This window comes from Megalobrama amblycephala, linkage group LG3 (assembly GCF_018812025.1).
Source record: "Megalobrama amblycephala isolate DHTTF-2021 linkage group LG3, ASM1881202v1, whole genome shotgun sequence".
NCBI classification, from domain to species: domain Eukaryota; kingdom Metazoa; phylum Chordata; class Actinopteri; order Cypriniformes; family Xenocyprididae; genus Megalobrama; species Megalobrama amblycephala.
Genome location: NC_063046.1, coordinates 55,802,450 through 55,818,388, shown reverse-complemented (window position 1 = coordinate 55,818,388; position 15,939 = coordinate 55,802,450). Strand labels below are relative to the sequence as shown.

The 15,939-nt window shown below is 36.8% G+C and overlaps 1 protein-coding gene across 1 annotated transcript; it reads left to right on the top strand.

The window, feature by feature from the left end:
• Positions 1 to 468: 468 nt before the first annotated feature.
• On the top strand, positions 469 to 10,014 carry LOC125265735 (zona pellucida sperm-binding protein 4-like). Its single transcript, XM_048186123.1, has 11 exons — positions 469 to 806; positions 881 to 999; positions 1,643 to 1,859; positions 1,995 to 2,117; positions 6,586 to 6,758; positions 6,855 to 6,952; positions 7,993 to 8,147; positions 8,252 to 8,429; positions 8,845 to 8,983; positions 9,068 to 9,142; positions 9,910 to 10,014. The coding sequence occupies exons 1-11, from the start codon at positions 545 to 547 to the stop codon at positions 9,916 to 9,918; spliced, it is 1,548 nt and encodes a 515-aa protein (XP_048042080.1). The 5' UTR covers positions 469 to 544; the 3' UTR covers positions 9,919 to 10,014.
• Positions 10,015 to 15,939: the final 5,925 nt, after the last annotated feature.

Sequence of the window (15,939 nt, the reverse complement as noted above, 5' to 3'; positions counted from 1 at the left end):
AGTCTGAACTCGGCTTAACTCTGCGATGTAGATGCCTCTCACTTAAATCGATACCATGCATTACTGCAAGGCTTTTAAGAATGTCTTTATAACTCATTCCCAACTCAAAATAAAACCCAATTAACGTGTCTCTGTCCTTAACATAACAACAGCAACAGGTTTATGATTACGAGAAAGTACGGAGAATGCAGACAGGAAGTAAAACGAATTATTTCATGCGCACGATTTAGTTAAATCGAGGGAACGAATTAGGAATTCGTGCGCACGACTTAAATTTTTTTTCTTGCAGGTCATGTGCGGGGTTCCATAAACATCAATTTTCTCAGCGATGCAACGTGATTTATAAATTGAGACAAACAGAATAAATCGCTCACCTTGAAAGCACGAATTGTCCGGCCTTTTTTGTTTTGTTAAGAAACTTGTCACGTGACCTAATTAAACTGCTGGAGACAGGTGTTATAAATTAAGTAACACTTTAATGATTTGGTTTTTGCAGCATTGCTCTTTGTTCGCGACCCCATCTTTTGCTGCGCTTTAGGCACACATGGCTTGGCAGGGAGTTAAAACAATAATTTTGTTTTTGTGCTGTATTGATTTGATTCTATCACAGAGTTCAAAGCTGATCTCTACTGTAGGTCATTTTTCAGGCATAGATGATGATTATTCTGATGGTGAAGCTGATAAATCAGAAGTGCTGGCTCAAAACAGTGGACATGAATTGAAATCGGAGTTGGCAGTTTACTGTAATAATAATACTATGAAAGTGATTTTGCCCTCTGGTTCTCTCAGTCAGGTGAAAATTTTGGGTAAGTATAGCAATTGTTTGTTTTCATACTTGTAATTTTTATTGACATTTCAATTTTTGCATTCATATTTTCAGGTTTTGCAGTAATCGAATCTGTGCTTAGTGCCCCAGTGGCCTGTGGATACTCTTTGACTCAAGGCCATGGCCATAATATTTTGGTTGTTGACTACACTGGCTGTCATGTCACCTTGGAGGTATTAAAGTTATGGAAACATTTCTGCTCTTGAAGTTAACATCAAGTCAGCTGTTAAAGGAGTAGTCATTTACTCACTATTATGTCTTTCCAAACCTGTATGCATTTCTCTCTTCTATGAAACATGAAAAGATATTTTGAAAAATGTTTTGGTGTTCGTTCAATTGTTTGTATGTACATACTTATAGTGAAAGTCAATGTAGTTTGAACTCTATTGACTGTTAAAATGTGTTCTACAGATGAAATATTTACATTGACATTATTGTCAGATGCTGTTGTACAAAGTGAATTATAAATAAGAGGCTTTGAATAAAAGCTTACAAAAGGTATGCATACAGGTATGGAACAACATGGTGGGTGAACAATCTATTTAACTCTTTACACATTCATGGTCCTATCGTAAATGGGTCACTGTCAGTGCATGTTATTTTAAAGAGAAAATTTACAGTAAATGTAATGTCTTGCTGAAATAATAAATGGCCTTTTTTCATTTGACATCCAAGCACTCTTATTTTTTTGACCTCTCTCCTCCAAGCACCTGGGAACTAAGTTCTGCCCTATACTTTCCTACCTAAAAAAAAAATTGGTTGCAAATGCAGTTTCATGTTGCACCCAGCTTTCTCTCACGATTGTTTTGTCTTTAGGACGGTCATTATACTCTGAGGGTCCTCTATCCGAATGAAGCTGGAAAATTGAATGTCGCTACGTTGTCTTGTGATGCAAACCAAAGTCTCACTGCTTCCCTAAAACACCTCAATGTGCAGTCAGATCAGACATGTGCAAAACTACCCCCTACACAACCTCAATCATCACCTCTCCTATCCCCACCAAACTTGCTGTCGCTGAACAACAAGCTAGGAGGTGAATGTGAAATTCTCTTATGATTGCTTTTAAACATTTATAACTTTTCATTACTACATCCCAGGTTTAATTCCTTGAATTTGAAGTTCTGCTTCTTTCTTCAAATTAACTCCACTTTTTATGTTTTCATTTAAGGCTGCAGCATATCTGCCGATCAGAGAGTGTCGTGTAGCACCTCTGGTATAACACAAGACGAGTGCCTGACCAGAGGATGTTGTTTTGATGCGATGACCTCAGTCTGCTACTATCCCATGGATGGTATGTTCTTATACTTTACGGCTAAAACTGTAAGATGAGAAACATAAGTATATTAAGGCAAGTCAGTTTTACAATGACAACAATGGTACCATCAATTGTACATCTTTAACTGAAATCCTGCAATTTTTAAGGTTGGTCCACTTAATGCACATGTATGCGTTTTTGAGTGAAAAGACAATTTCCTTTATCATTACTTTATCAAGCAATTGCCTCTTACAGTTGAAAAGAGAGACTTCCATTCCTACAGCTGTCATATTGTTAAATGGTCACTTCTTTAGGTAGTGTTTCCAAAGTCCCTTTCAAGGAAAGTCCGTTCACTCAGCAGCCATACTTGCAATGCCTCCGGGCAGCTATTTCGGGCATTCAAGACCAAGTCCTATCTATTTGAATGGGGGAATCCTGAAATCTCAAACTATCTGGCGAACTCACAATTAACATATTTCAAACCAGCAACAAAATCTGACATGAACTGTCCCATAAATGTTGTTTCTTATACTCAATAAGCGTTAAAAAAAGGCTTATGTTTCAGGCCAGACAAGCCAATGCGCATGTTCAGTCCTAAGTGCGAGTCTGCGGTTTCTATGGGAACCGGAGCCTCTAACGGCAGCTGCAGTGATGCAATGACTTTATCAATCAGTGATTTGCTCTTTTACTTAGAAGGCAGGACGTATACCGCCATATTGCGCATTGCAATTTCTCCCATTCATAACTAATAGGAGTGAACAGTCTTTCTTTATATATAGTCTTTGGTGTTTCCTCTCTCATACACTTTCTCTTGGCATTATAAACCCATGCATATTTGACCCATGTTCCAGGGGTCAGGGTTTTCCACTTTGGTTTCAAAACTGGCCTGTTTATTTTTATATATATATATATATATATATATATATATATATATATATATATATATATATATATATATATATATATATATATATATATATATATATATATATATATATATAATAAAAAAGTGGTTGGTTGTACTTTAAAATCACCTGAATTTGATACACAATGTTCAGGTTAACAGGTTTGGGTAGTTCAGTAACTGGTAAATTATATGGTGTAGCAGTTATTTAATGCAAAACATATTCTCTAGAATATCATTTGTCCTCAAGGAAATGACTGGAATAGTCATGTAGGGCCACAACCTACAAAAGGTTTATAGTTGCTTTTGCACATTAAACTGTTTAGGCAGAAACCTAAAGTTTTAAACCAAAATAATTACGCAGTACCTTTTAATGGATGCTGGGTCTCATTTATTAACTGTGTGTACGCATGAATTTGTGTGTAAAATGCGTGTATGAATGTTTTCACAAACAAATCATGATTCAATAGCTTTTGTTATAAATTCACAAAGAAATGTAGGAACAATTGAAACCATACTTGGGTTACGCAAAGATTACATACTCTTAAACATTATAAGATAAAATAGAGTACCTCAGGGATGACGCATTTTGGTAGGCAAAACCTTGAAGCGAGTTAGCATTTTAGGGCTTCCAGTTCCAACGCGGTAAAGTCTATGGGTTTTTTGAATAGGTTTTTGCTAAATTGCCTGAAATAAGGTCTATGGTTAACAAAGCCTCTAAATATTTTCACGTTTTGATCTATGACATAAAACACACCAGTTATAACCCACTTGTGAATTTTTATTTTTAATTTATTTTATTTTTTTTAAACCTTTACTGTGTCTTAAAAACGGTGGTTGCTAACAAATTGCTAAAAGGGACTACTTCCTTTGGCAGGACATTTGGACAGCATTTCTCATGAAAGTGTATAAGTATTCATAAACAGCACAGATCTTAAAAAGGTAACATGTTTTTAAATAATGTTTTTTTTTTTTAAATACAGTTTGAAGAAGCTTGGTGGTGACGACGTTGATCCGCGACCATGGTGTGTTGTAGTCCGTTTATAGCCTACTGTTAGCTTTTTATATCTGACGACTTCATTTAGACTTCAAAATGTATTTGTTGTTTTAACTTGTAAAGATTATCTTTAAGTGTCATAACCCTTTGTTAAACACAGAGCTTATTTTCTGTGATTTTCCAAAAATCTATGGGAAAAATGCATAGGCTTTCAACCGAGGGAACCCGTGTGCCGCTAACTTCCAGGTTGGCCTACAAAAACGCGTCATCCCTGGGGCACTATGTTTAACAAAGGGTTATGACACTTACACGTTTTGTCTATCAAGATAATCTTTACAAGTGAACACAACATTTATAGATTTTGAAGCCTAAATAAAGTCGTCAGATATAAAAGGCTAACAGTAGGCTACAGCACACCATGATCGCGGATCAACGTCGTCACCACCAAGCTTCCTCAAACTGTATTTAAAAAACGCCTTTATTTACAAACATGCTCGCTGATTATGATATGCGCTGTGTATGAACACTTATCCACTTTTTCGTGAGAAATGCTGTCCAAATGTCCTGTTTTTAATGATGACGTCTAAAGTCCCCGCCAAAGGAAGTAGTCCCTTTTAGCAATTTGTTAGCAACCGCGATTTTAAGACGCAGTAAAAGTTTAAAAAATCACAAGTGGGTTATAACTGGTGTGTTTTATGTCATAGATCCAAACGTGAAAGTATTTAGAGGGTTTGTTAACCACAGACCTTATTTCAGGCGATTTAGCAAAAACCCTTTCAAAAAACCCATAGACTTTACGTCGTTGGAACAGGAAGTCCAAAAATGCTAACTCGCTTCCGGGTTTTGCCTACAAAAATGCGTCATCCCTGAGGCACTCTATTGTATTAATTTCTACGGAGCCCCTAAAGGGACATTTGCGCAAATAAATAAATAAATAAATAAATAAATAAATAAATAAATAAATAAATAAATAAATATATAATGTGTATGTATACAAAAAGAGTAAGCAGTTTACTCTAAACCGATTTTTTTTTTTTTTTTTTTTTTTTTTTCCTTCCTCGTCTCAAAAAATATCTGCGTCTACATGAAACCACTGAAATGACTCAAAATGATGTAGTATACATGCCAGACCATTATGTGGCGCTGTAATTCTGTCACAAATGCACTTAAAGCACTTAATCTACACAGACGCATATCAGTCTCGACTATTAATGCAGCAAGCCATATTTTATAATTGTTTAAAGGAGAGAAAAAAGCACAAATACGGCTGAGATGCCAAATTCAGTAGCTGGAATTAGCTAATAGCTGAGGTAAAGTGACGGCTCACAGACTGCAGCAGCAATCTACCTGTCACTCAAGTGACCACACCCTTAATTATGCAGAACTTTAAGGCTTAGTATAATTTAAACGGATGAGTTATAAAAAAAAATAATCCCCCCTCAGAGTTGTCATGAAGGGCAAAATTAGCAGTATAGACCAAAACCACAATTTGAACCAGACTGTAAACATGTTTTTTTCTGCTGTAAACTTGGCTTTTTTAACATGGGACTCAATGAGATTCTGCTCTCTTCTGCAGCCTTTCCCTAGCGGCCAGTCGATGAATCGCAGTTTCAGTGACTTCCGTATTGGCTTCACGAGAAACTGGGGGAGGTTGCCGCTTGGGATTGCCCCGTCCACACGAAAACGCAAAGACGGTGTTTTCAAATTTTTCCACTCTGGGACCCGGTTTCAAAAAATTGTGGTTTCACCTTTCGAAAACGCCGGATCAGTGTGGACGAAACGCCTATCCGATAAAAAATGTGTGCGTATTCACAGAAACGCGTCTCCGTGTGGACGGGGCCTTAAAATGATAAAGATGCAGATTTGTGCATGTACAGCTGGCTAATCAGTGGTCTGTAATGTCTGTATAAAAGGTGTTTGAACTAGTTTTGAGGACCGAACGCTTAGCATTGCATCTTGCTGCGTGTGCTCTCAGGCGAGAGCTCATCTTTAGAGAGCGTCATGTTTGCTGAGAGTGACGAAAGGAAAGAGTGTGTGGAATGCCCTTATATGGACATGTTATGGTTTGAGCACGTTTTATGAAAATTTCTAACCTTGGGCACGCCATTGCTCATTTAGAGTACTCCAGCCTCCGGTTTCACAGACAAGTCTTAAAGGGTTAGTTAACCCAAAAAGGACAATTCTGTCAGTAATTGCTCAGCCTCATGTCGTTCCACACCCATAAGTCCTTTGTTCATCTTCGGAAGACAAATTAAGATATTTTTGATGAAATCCAAGAACGTGACTCATTATTGGATGGCTCCTGCATCAGCATTGCACCAATGCATCGTACTGCTCACATGAACAGCCTCTGCCAATACTGAGCCCACGTTCTGATGTAGAACCTGGAAGCACTGAACGTAAACGGCGTATGAAAATGACACAGAAGTTTGAACCACTACAGTCACGTCGACTTTTTTTTTTTTTTTTTTTGGTGAGAAGTTCTTATAAATGTATAAGAATAAAAAATATAAAGCATATAAATACTTGTTTAGTGATGTTTAAAAGGATAGACTGCAAATTCAAGGTTGGTTTCATTTGTCTCAACCTTCTTGTTTTCCCAGAATGCACTGCTGATAAAAATTTTGTGTTTGCTGTTCACAATGATTTCGCAAACATCCCTGTGAACCCCATGAGCTTGATTGTTGCTGGGAAGACTGGATGCAAACCTGTCATCTCCAACAAAGAATTTGCCATCTTCAAATTTTCTGTCACTGAATGTGGAACACGTTCCTTTGTAAGTATTTTGCTGTAGAAGAATCAGCTTGTACCAGGGTTTGTGCCATTGGGGGGGGGGTTGAAAGAAATGACAACTGTTGTAATTTTACATCAGGTCATAGGTGAGACGACAATTTACCTGGCTGAGGTACAGACCATCGTCAGAGTTCGCAACCTGAAGTATGGCATGATCTCCAGGGATAATCCCATCAGGTCTTTGAAAATGAATTCTTTGAAAGTGGTGTAGCTTTTTTTCTTTCTTTCCTTCCTTTTTTTTTTTTTTTTTTTTTTTCTTTCTTTCTTAATATACATTCTTGGGGCCTTATTTATAAAATGTTGTGCAGAAACCATCCTAAATTTGATCTTATGATCATTTCTCAGATGTGCACGTACGTCTCTTTCATATGTGAAATCTATAAATCGCAAATGATTTTGAACTTGCGCGCAGCTGAATGGTTTCAGTTCTCTACATTGTAAACGACACCTAATTGTCATTTACATATAAAAGATCACCAATCATCATCCAAATCCCTTAATTTAGAATGGCGAGCTGCAAGAATAGCTTAGATTTCCAAAAACCTACAGTAATCTGAGAAGGAAAAGTGCGTATGTCTGCTCAGACCCTGACTTGGCGCTAAGTACTTTGTCACATCAAAGACGTCAAAGTTTTTATAAATATGAGCGTTGCCATGGATTTAAGCGTACACACTCTAAGATCAAATCTGTGCATATGCTTGCTTTATAAATGAGGCCCCTTGTCTTTTAGTGCATGGTTCCAAGCCTTTGTGATCTTTCATCACACAACGTAAGCTTGCTCTGTCTCTGAAACAACATTCCTTTTCAGATGATTTCACCTTGGTCACATGGGTGGTAAAAATTTAAGATCACCATGCAATCAACATTTACTTTTTTTATTATTATTGTTTTATGGAATATTGCCGTATTATAAATGATTTATCCACGTACTTCACGTTTTTTCATTAATATGTCCTGGTAATGGTTAAATTTAAAATAACATCTCTTACATGTTTACCTGCGTGAAAGCAGGACAACCTGTCACTAGCAATAGCAAACCCCAACCATCCAGTCAATTCCCATGGACAAAATCAAGTCCTGCCATTTCACTTGTATATATGCACAATAGGGAAGAAAACACCTATTGCAACTTCCATTTCATTTTGACTTTAATTAAATACCCATGTAAAGATTGTTTGTCACCTCTTTCTTCCTTTCTTTTATGTTGTGCTCCTTAGACTGATGGTTGAATGCCGCTACCAGAAGGTTTCAGCTGATCCTTTGCTCTCCAGACCTGTGCTTGCCAGTGTAGGGTATATGGTTATGAGTCCCAGTCTTCCTCCATACCTGCTCTCTGAAGGACTGTTTGGAGTTCAGCTTTTAATTTCTGAGGGTGAATTTCTATAGCTGTGAAGCTGGTGTTGATTAGAATAGCGATAGAATATTTCATACATTCATTACTCCCCCCATCCTTTTTTTTTCTCTCCCCCCTTGCAGATGAGACTTTCACCAAATTTTATCCACAGTGTCATCAGCCCTTACATGTTCTTTTGGGGAAGCCTGTATATCTGGAATTGCGTCTGAGATCTCCAAAACCTACAGCTACTCTTCTGGTTCACTACTGTGTGGCCTATCCACGCTCTGCTAAGAGTGCCCTGGTTCTGCTTTTTGAGGGGTAAGAACCTGAATTTTAAATTCACAGTAAAGATGCTAACATTGATGCAGCATTGCAGTGAATTGAGGATGCAGATTTCCAATCTGAATAAATCTTAATTAAATTAATTTAAAATTCAAATACACATCTGCAATTAGTGAAATCTTTAAACGGATGAACACTGAATGGATGATTGCGAGAGCCCAGTTTGAAAGTTATGTTCAAAATGCCAGCTATAGACAATTGTATTTACACTTCAGTTTCCATAATTCTTACAACTTGAACTTCCTTGAATTTAAGTTAAGGAAAGTGTAATTGAGATTACAAAGGCTGCTAAGAACTTGATATGCATATTTAGAAGTTCTGCTAATCTCGGATGTCTTTTAATTCATGAATGATTAATGGATCAATTTTATTATTTAATTTTTTTCTGCAGATGCCCTAATCCTCTTGACTCTGGCAATACCTCCATCCTTTATGGGAAACATCTGCCTCAGAATCCACACCAGCGTCGCTTCGAGATTAAAGCCTTTCAGTTCATGGATTTGTCCAGCAAAAAATATCTAAATGAGGAGGTAACTGCTAGACAAAAACACATGACCAGAATCATGATTTGGTAAGGCAAACTGATGGTTCCTGTGTTTCGTCCCTGCAAACAGATTTACTTCATGTGTTCTACTGAAGTGTGCATGCCCTCTGGGTCACCATGTGCAGAGACCTGCTTTGATGGAAAGGTGTGTGTCATTGCCAAATTTGTATACATTAAAGGCAAGCTCACACTACTGGACTGCAAGACTACCTGTATTGTTGTGGTGCTCGCACTAAACAAGGTTTCTGGTCATCTGTCATCTTGTCATGGCAGAGCGCATACAGTACTACTGTACTAAATACAAACTGAAAGACCTTTGGTCAAGAGGCAGTCTGGACCAACACCGAAAAAGTTTTCTCACAAATTCATGTGAAATTGGATATTACGAGATTTGTTTATACAGTCTGCACTGTGATTGGCCGGATTAGTTTCACCTTGTTGCATTGCACAAACCAAAAGATCATGTGGCGATTTTAAAAGCTGATGAATATTATCGTAGAGTCTGTGACTGGCTCAGATCATGTCACTGACCTGCTCATTATTAACAATGCTGTTTTGGCTTGCCACAGACCTTGGAAATCTATCTGCAACCTCAAAATCATGTATTGTAAGCTTGCCTTAAGAGTCACTCAAATGTTCATGTTGGATTACAATAGGCTTGTTCAAGGTGCATTGGTGCTGTGCAGATCGATCTGCATATGACAAAGTACAGCGAGAGCGATTCAAAAGCATGAGTGTCATATGCTCTCCAATCGATCTCGCTGTACTTTGATATCATAAACCGATCAGTCTGCGCAGCGCCGATGCATCTCGAACAAGCCTATTGACTGACTTCTGTTGTTTCCAAGCTGATGTTAAAATTATTTATTTATTTATTTTTATTTTTTTTTTTTTAAATCAATTTTCTTGTAGTCTCAATGAATAAGGCCCAGGTGAACCACTGGCAGTTGGAGTGTTTGAATCATCTTGTTTGTTCTAACTTGTCTGTCTTGGAATAAATTTTTTTTTTTATCTGTGCAAGTTGTACATTTCTAGCAAACACCTAAGACTTAAGCATCGAACTGTCCAGAGATGTAAACTTATAAGGGGTGAAACGGGTCACAAATATGTGAACTTGGGTGGTCTGGAGACATGCGACATGCTCCGTAGGGAAGAAAAAAAGTTTAATATCAGTTTTTTTATATAATATATAATATAATATAATATAATATAATATAATATAATATAATATAATATAATAATATATAATATTATACATGCACACTTGAACAAACTGAAAATTGCTCAAAATACTAAACTTTTTTTTTTTTTTTTTTTTTTTTTTTTTTTTATTAAAGTATTGCTTTTTAACATGGCCTTGTTTTATAAATTAATTTGTTACAAATTGTTCAGTTTTAAAATTTGTAGGCAGCGATCAGTCTATGGTAACGGTAACTCAATACATGACATGATCAATTGTGTACCATGCTTTATTGCATAGTGAATAAAAAGCTATAAATACAGGAGGCAAAATAAAGCTGTTCTACAGTCAACAAATTCAAATCTTCCAATAAACAATTGTTAGGCAACCACAGTGGTATATCAGAATAACCCTGTAACATCACTTTTCAAAGCATAAGCACAACACACTTTTTTGACAAGTTCATACTTTAATCTAAAACAGCATTCCTGTAGCTCAAACCCTGGAGCTATGGCTAGTGGCAGGTTCAGTTCAAGTCCTAGGGAAATGCATGGACTGATGAAATGTATATGAATTGAATGAAATGTAATTTACATGGGATAGAAGCATTTGCCAAATGCAGCAATGTAAAAACAAACAAAAAAACATTCAATATCAGCTTAGAATTAAGAAAAACTATGTACATAGTTGATCTGATTACAAAAAAAAATCTGAGACAAAAACAGAAGTGTGCATAGATTTGAGATCCTTATCCTCAGTTAATTTTCCTGTTTTCTGAGGCAAAAAAAAGAAACCGTAATATCACAAAAAGTCACTATAAGATTAAAAACTTGAGCATAATTCTGGCATACATACGTCAGATTATTACTGCTTTGGACGATGCCTTCCATTAGACAGTTCTGTTGATTTCTGTAATAAGAGGGAAATTGTTACCTATGAGAACAATTTGCTTGCGATTTGTGACTTTTCAAGCAAATCTTGATGCAGGCCAAAATATAAAATATAAGAGTGTTGTCTCAAACTACTTATAGGTTTGTGACACTATTTTATTAATATTGTACAATTAACCTTAAATATAAATACACTGTATAATCAATCACATTTACATACTTTGACTCAAAATTCGTATAGTCATACTAAGCATCAACTCACCAAACTACAGCAAGAAAACATTGTTTTCTGCAACACATTTGTGCAGTGTTGCCACAAATGGTCCACTGCTCTGGTATCAGAATGTAATAATTGCATGTAATTATTATACAGTATGTACTGTTATTAATGTATTAATGTAAGGTTCATAATGTAATTTTCTTAAAATATTTTTATTATATTTTGTAATCATGGATAAGTGAAATAATGTTTACAATAATAATTTTCTGTCAACATAATGAAGTTGTGAGCGCAAAACATTCTTTTTTAAATGACATTAAAAGGAATGTTGTCTTATGAGCATACAGGTAGGTCCAGAAGTATTTGAACAGTGATACAATTTTCATAATTTTTTTCTCTGTTGGATTTGAAAAGCAATTTAAGCGCTCTTTCTCTGTACACTTAATTGTTATCAGACTGAGGAGCTAACTTTTATCCAAGCATGTAGATATTCTTGTTTTTCTTACCTTGAACACATGAAACAATATAAACACAATAACCATATGCCGACTCAAGTGTAGGCAATACAGCGGGTAAAATAAGTATTAAATACGTCAACATTTTATTTTTTTTATTTTTATTTTTTTTATTAAACAATGTTCCAATGCAGCAATTCACACAAAATTTTGAAAAGACATCGATATTAACTTCTAAACAGTCAAAGAAATCATAATTTTACAATCCATCTAAAAGCTATTTGTAATAAAGGGCAATTTCTGTGGTGAACGTGCATGGAGGCTATGGCGGTGGAGGTCATATCCTATTGTTTTCTCTGTAATAACTGTACCTGCTGCCTCCAATTCTTTCAGGACCTCTTTCCAAATGGTCCTTGGTTCTTGGGCTACTCTTGACTAACCTTCTGACTCCCTGATCAGAAACCTTGCAAGGAGCTCCTTTGCATGGACAGTTGATGGTGGAATGCTGCTCCTTTCAGTTGTGGAAAATAGTCCCAATGGTGCTTACAGGAAGATTTAGGACTTGGAAAATCCTTCTGTAACCAGTGCTGTTTTTATGTACGGCAAAAATCTTGTGAAAATCTTGCGAGAGCTCTTTGCCTCTACCCATCATGCGATGTCCAATACTTGCATTCACATACGGAAGCCCTAAACGGCCATGGATTATTATTTTTTTCTATCTTGTTTTCTCGTGATCACGACTTATTTTCTCGTGATCTCGAGATAACAAAAGTTGTTTTCTCGTGATCACGACTTAATTTTCTCGTGATCTCGAGATAACAAAAGTTGTTTTCTCGTGATCACGACTTAATCTCTTCTCTAAATTACACAAATGTGCCAACAGGTGGCAGTATATTACCAAATATAACTAGTGATGCGCTGTAAATATCCACTTTACTGTATTAGTTCATATTGGCTCAGATCCTCCAGTTTCGGACAGAGATAGTTTTCGTGATCGCTTTATTTTGTGCAGTATTGTGTGCCTTAACATGATTAACTTAACTGTTAAATGACTGATTATAATTATTTTGCAGCAATGTGGTCCAGTTATCTTAAAACACAACTGGGCCAGTTTTGGCAAAGATGTGTAATCACTGGCGATTCTGAATGTGAACCTAAAGTGGCCCACACATGGCATAACAAAAATGGCCCAGATACATTACTTCAAATTTGGACCACATTTGGCAAATGTACGGCACTGGCTATCTGGCGCCGCATGATCTCACAAAGCAATGCGCAGAGAGACCAGACAGACAGTGTACAGACTAGTGAGTTTTTTTTGTGACAATTGTGAGGGAAATACACAATTTATTCTCATAAACTGTGTAGTCAGCCGTTCTCCCTCCCGTCTGCACCGTGTGAATTGTGAACGCAGGCAGGTCAGTGAGTTACAGGGCGCTCCGTGTCTCCGTCCAGTTTAGGCTAGTAACTAATAGGCCTATGCTGTTATATAGTTTATAGGGGTGTGACGAGCGAGACTAAATTGTGATGAGATTTCTCGTCGAGGCGAAAAGTAGTCTCGTGATATTGCCATGACAGAGTGTTAGGATGATTAGGAAAGAATATGCCACCGCTACGTTTACATTACGCCTCCACTGTCCTTTTGCTTTGTGTTTAAAGGTGCTAAAGAGGATGTTTTGTTTTATACATTTTTGCAATATTACTTCAAACTGTCTTTACTAACTGATAAAAGACTATTTATTAGGTGCACTGAAAGGAATAATATTAATATACATCATCTGTGCACGAGGTAGGGCCTTAAAAACATCAGCCAATCGTTTACGCGATCATCAGCTCCAATAACTTTCCACACTCCACAGGCGCCACATGCGATGTTTTTGTACGGAGACAGGAGTAACAACTGCAGATTATGAGTTACCTGCGGTGAGTCCGACATAATGAATCCACTAACACGATACAGCGAATGCCGGTGGTAAACACTCGTGTTCCAATACTTGTGCACGAGTTTTGGGAGGCGTTCCCTCGAAAGGAGGGGGGGTTGTTCTTACACATCTTTGTGAACCTAAAGTGGCCCACACATGGCATAAAAAATATGTCCCAGATACATTACTTCAACTTTGGACCACATTTGGCAAATGTACGGCACAGTCAGGACTGGCTAACCAGGATGTAAGCCTAAACTGGCCCACATACAGTACAGTCCAAAAGTTTGGAACCACTAAGATTTTTAATGTTTTTAAAAGAAGTTTTGTCTGCTCACCAAGGCTACATTTATTTAATTAAAAATACAGTAAAAAACAGTAATATTGTGAAATATTATTACAGTTTAAAATAACTGTGTACTATTTAAATATATTTGACAAAGTAATTTATTCCTGTGATGCAAAGCTGAATTTTCAGCATCGTTACTCCAGTCTTCAGTGTCACATGATCCTTCAGAAATCATTCTAATATGCTGATTTGCTGCTCAATAAACATTTATGATTATTTTCAATGTTGAAAACAGTTGTGTACTTTTTTTTCAGGATTCCTTGATGAATAGAAAGTTCAAAAGAACAGCATTTATCTGAAATACAAAGCTTCTGTAGCATTATACACTACCGTTCAAAAGTTTGGGGTCAGTAAGAATTTTTATTTTTATTTTTTTGAAAAGAATTTAAAGAAATGAATACTTTTATTCAGCAAGGATGCATTAAATCAATCAAAAGTGGCAGTAAAGACATTTATAATGTTACAAAAGATTAGATTTCAGATAAACACTGTTCTTTTGAACTTTCTATTCATCAAATAATCCTGAAAAAAAATATTGTACACAAATATTTTGTACAATTGTACACATTAAATGTTTCTTGAGCAGCAGATCAGCATATTAGAATGATTTCTGAAGGATCATGTGACACTGAAGACTGGAGTAATGATGCTGAAAATTCAGCTTTGCCATCACAGGAATAAATTACTTTGTGAAATATATTCAAATAGAAAACAGTTATTTTAAATTGTAATAATATTTCACAATATTACTGTTTTTTACTGTATTTTTAATTAAATAAATGTAGCCTTGGTGAGCAGACGAAACTTCTTTTAAAAACATTAAAAATCTTAGTGGTTCCAAACTTTTGGACTGTACTGTATATTGCAGCAAATGTGGCCCAGTTATCTTTAATCTCTTATCTGGGCCAGTTTGGGCAAAATTGTGTGACAGTAGTCACTGGCAATTCTGAATGTGAACCTAAAATGGCCCACAAATGGCATAACAAATATGGCCCAGATACATTAATTCAACTTTGGACCACATTTGGTAAATGTACGGCACAGTCAGCACTGGCTAACCAGGGTGTAAGTCTAAACTGGCCCACATATAATGCAGCAAATGTGGCCCAGTTATTCTTAAAACATATCTGGGCCAGTTTTGGCAAAGATGACGGAGTGTAATCACTGGCGATTCTGAATGTGAACCTAAAGTGACCCACACATGGCATAAAAAATATGGCCCAGATACATTACTTCAACTTTGGACCACATTTGGCAAATGTACGGCACAGTCGGCACTGGCTAACCAGGATGTAAGCCTAAACTGGCCCACATATAATGCAGCAAATGTGGCCCAGTTATCTTAAAACTTATCTGGGCCAGTTTTGGCAAAATTGTGTTACCGTAGTCACTGCCAATTCTGAATGTGAACCTAAAGTGGCCCACACATGGCATAACAAATATGGCCCAGATACATTATTTCAACATTGGACCACTTTTGGCTAATGTACGGCACAGTCAGCACTGGCTAACCAGGGTGTAAGCCTAAACTGGCCCACATATAATACAGCAAATGTGGCCCAGATATCTTAAAAGTTATCTGGGCCAGTTTTGGCAAAGATGAGGGACAGAAACGACTGGCAAATCTGAATGTGAACCTAAACTGGCCCACATATAATGCAGCAAATGGGGCCCAGTTATCTTAAATCTTATCTGGGCCAGTTTTGGCAAAATTGTGGGACAGTAATCACTGGCAAATCTGAATGTGAACCTAAAGTGGCCCACACATGGCATAACAAATATGGCCCAGATACATTACTTCAACTTTGGACCACATTTGGCTAATGTACAGCACAGTCGGCACTGGCTAATCAGGTTGTGAGCCTAAACTGGCCCACATATAATGCAGCAAATGTGGCCCAATTATTCTTAAAACATATCTGGGCC

Excerpts from the sequence above, each read along its gene's own strand:
- LOC125265735 (XM_048186123.1), top strand. The coding sequence starts at position 545 with ATGGCTTGGCAGGGAGTTAAAACAATAATTTTGTTTTTGTGCTGTATT. Across the intron at positions 1,000-1,642 it reads GCTGTCATGTCACCTTGGAG|GACGGTCATTATACTCTGAG; the intron begins GTATTAAAGTTA and ends TTTTGTCTTTAG. Across the intron at positions 1,860-1,994 it reads GCTGAACAACAAGCTAGGAG|GCTGCAGCATATCTGCCGAT; the intron begins GTGAATGTGAAA and ends TTTTCATTTAAG.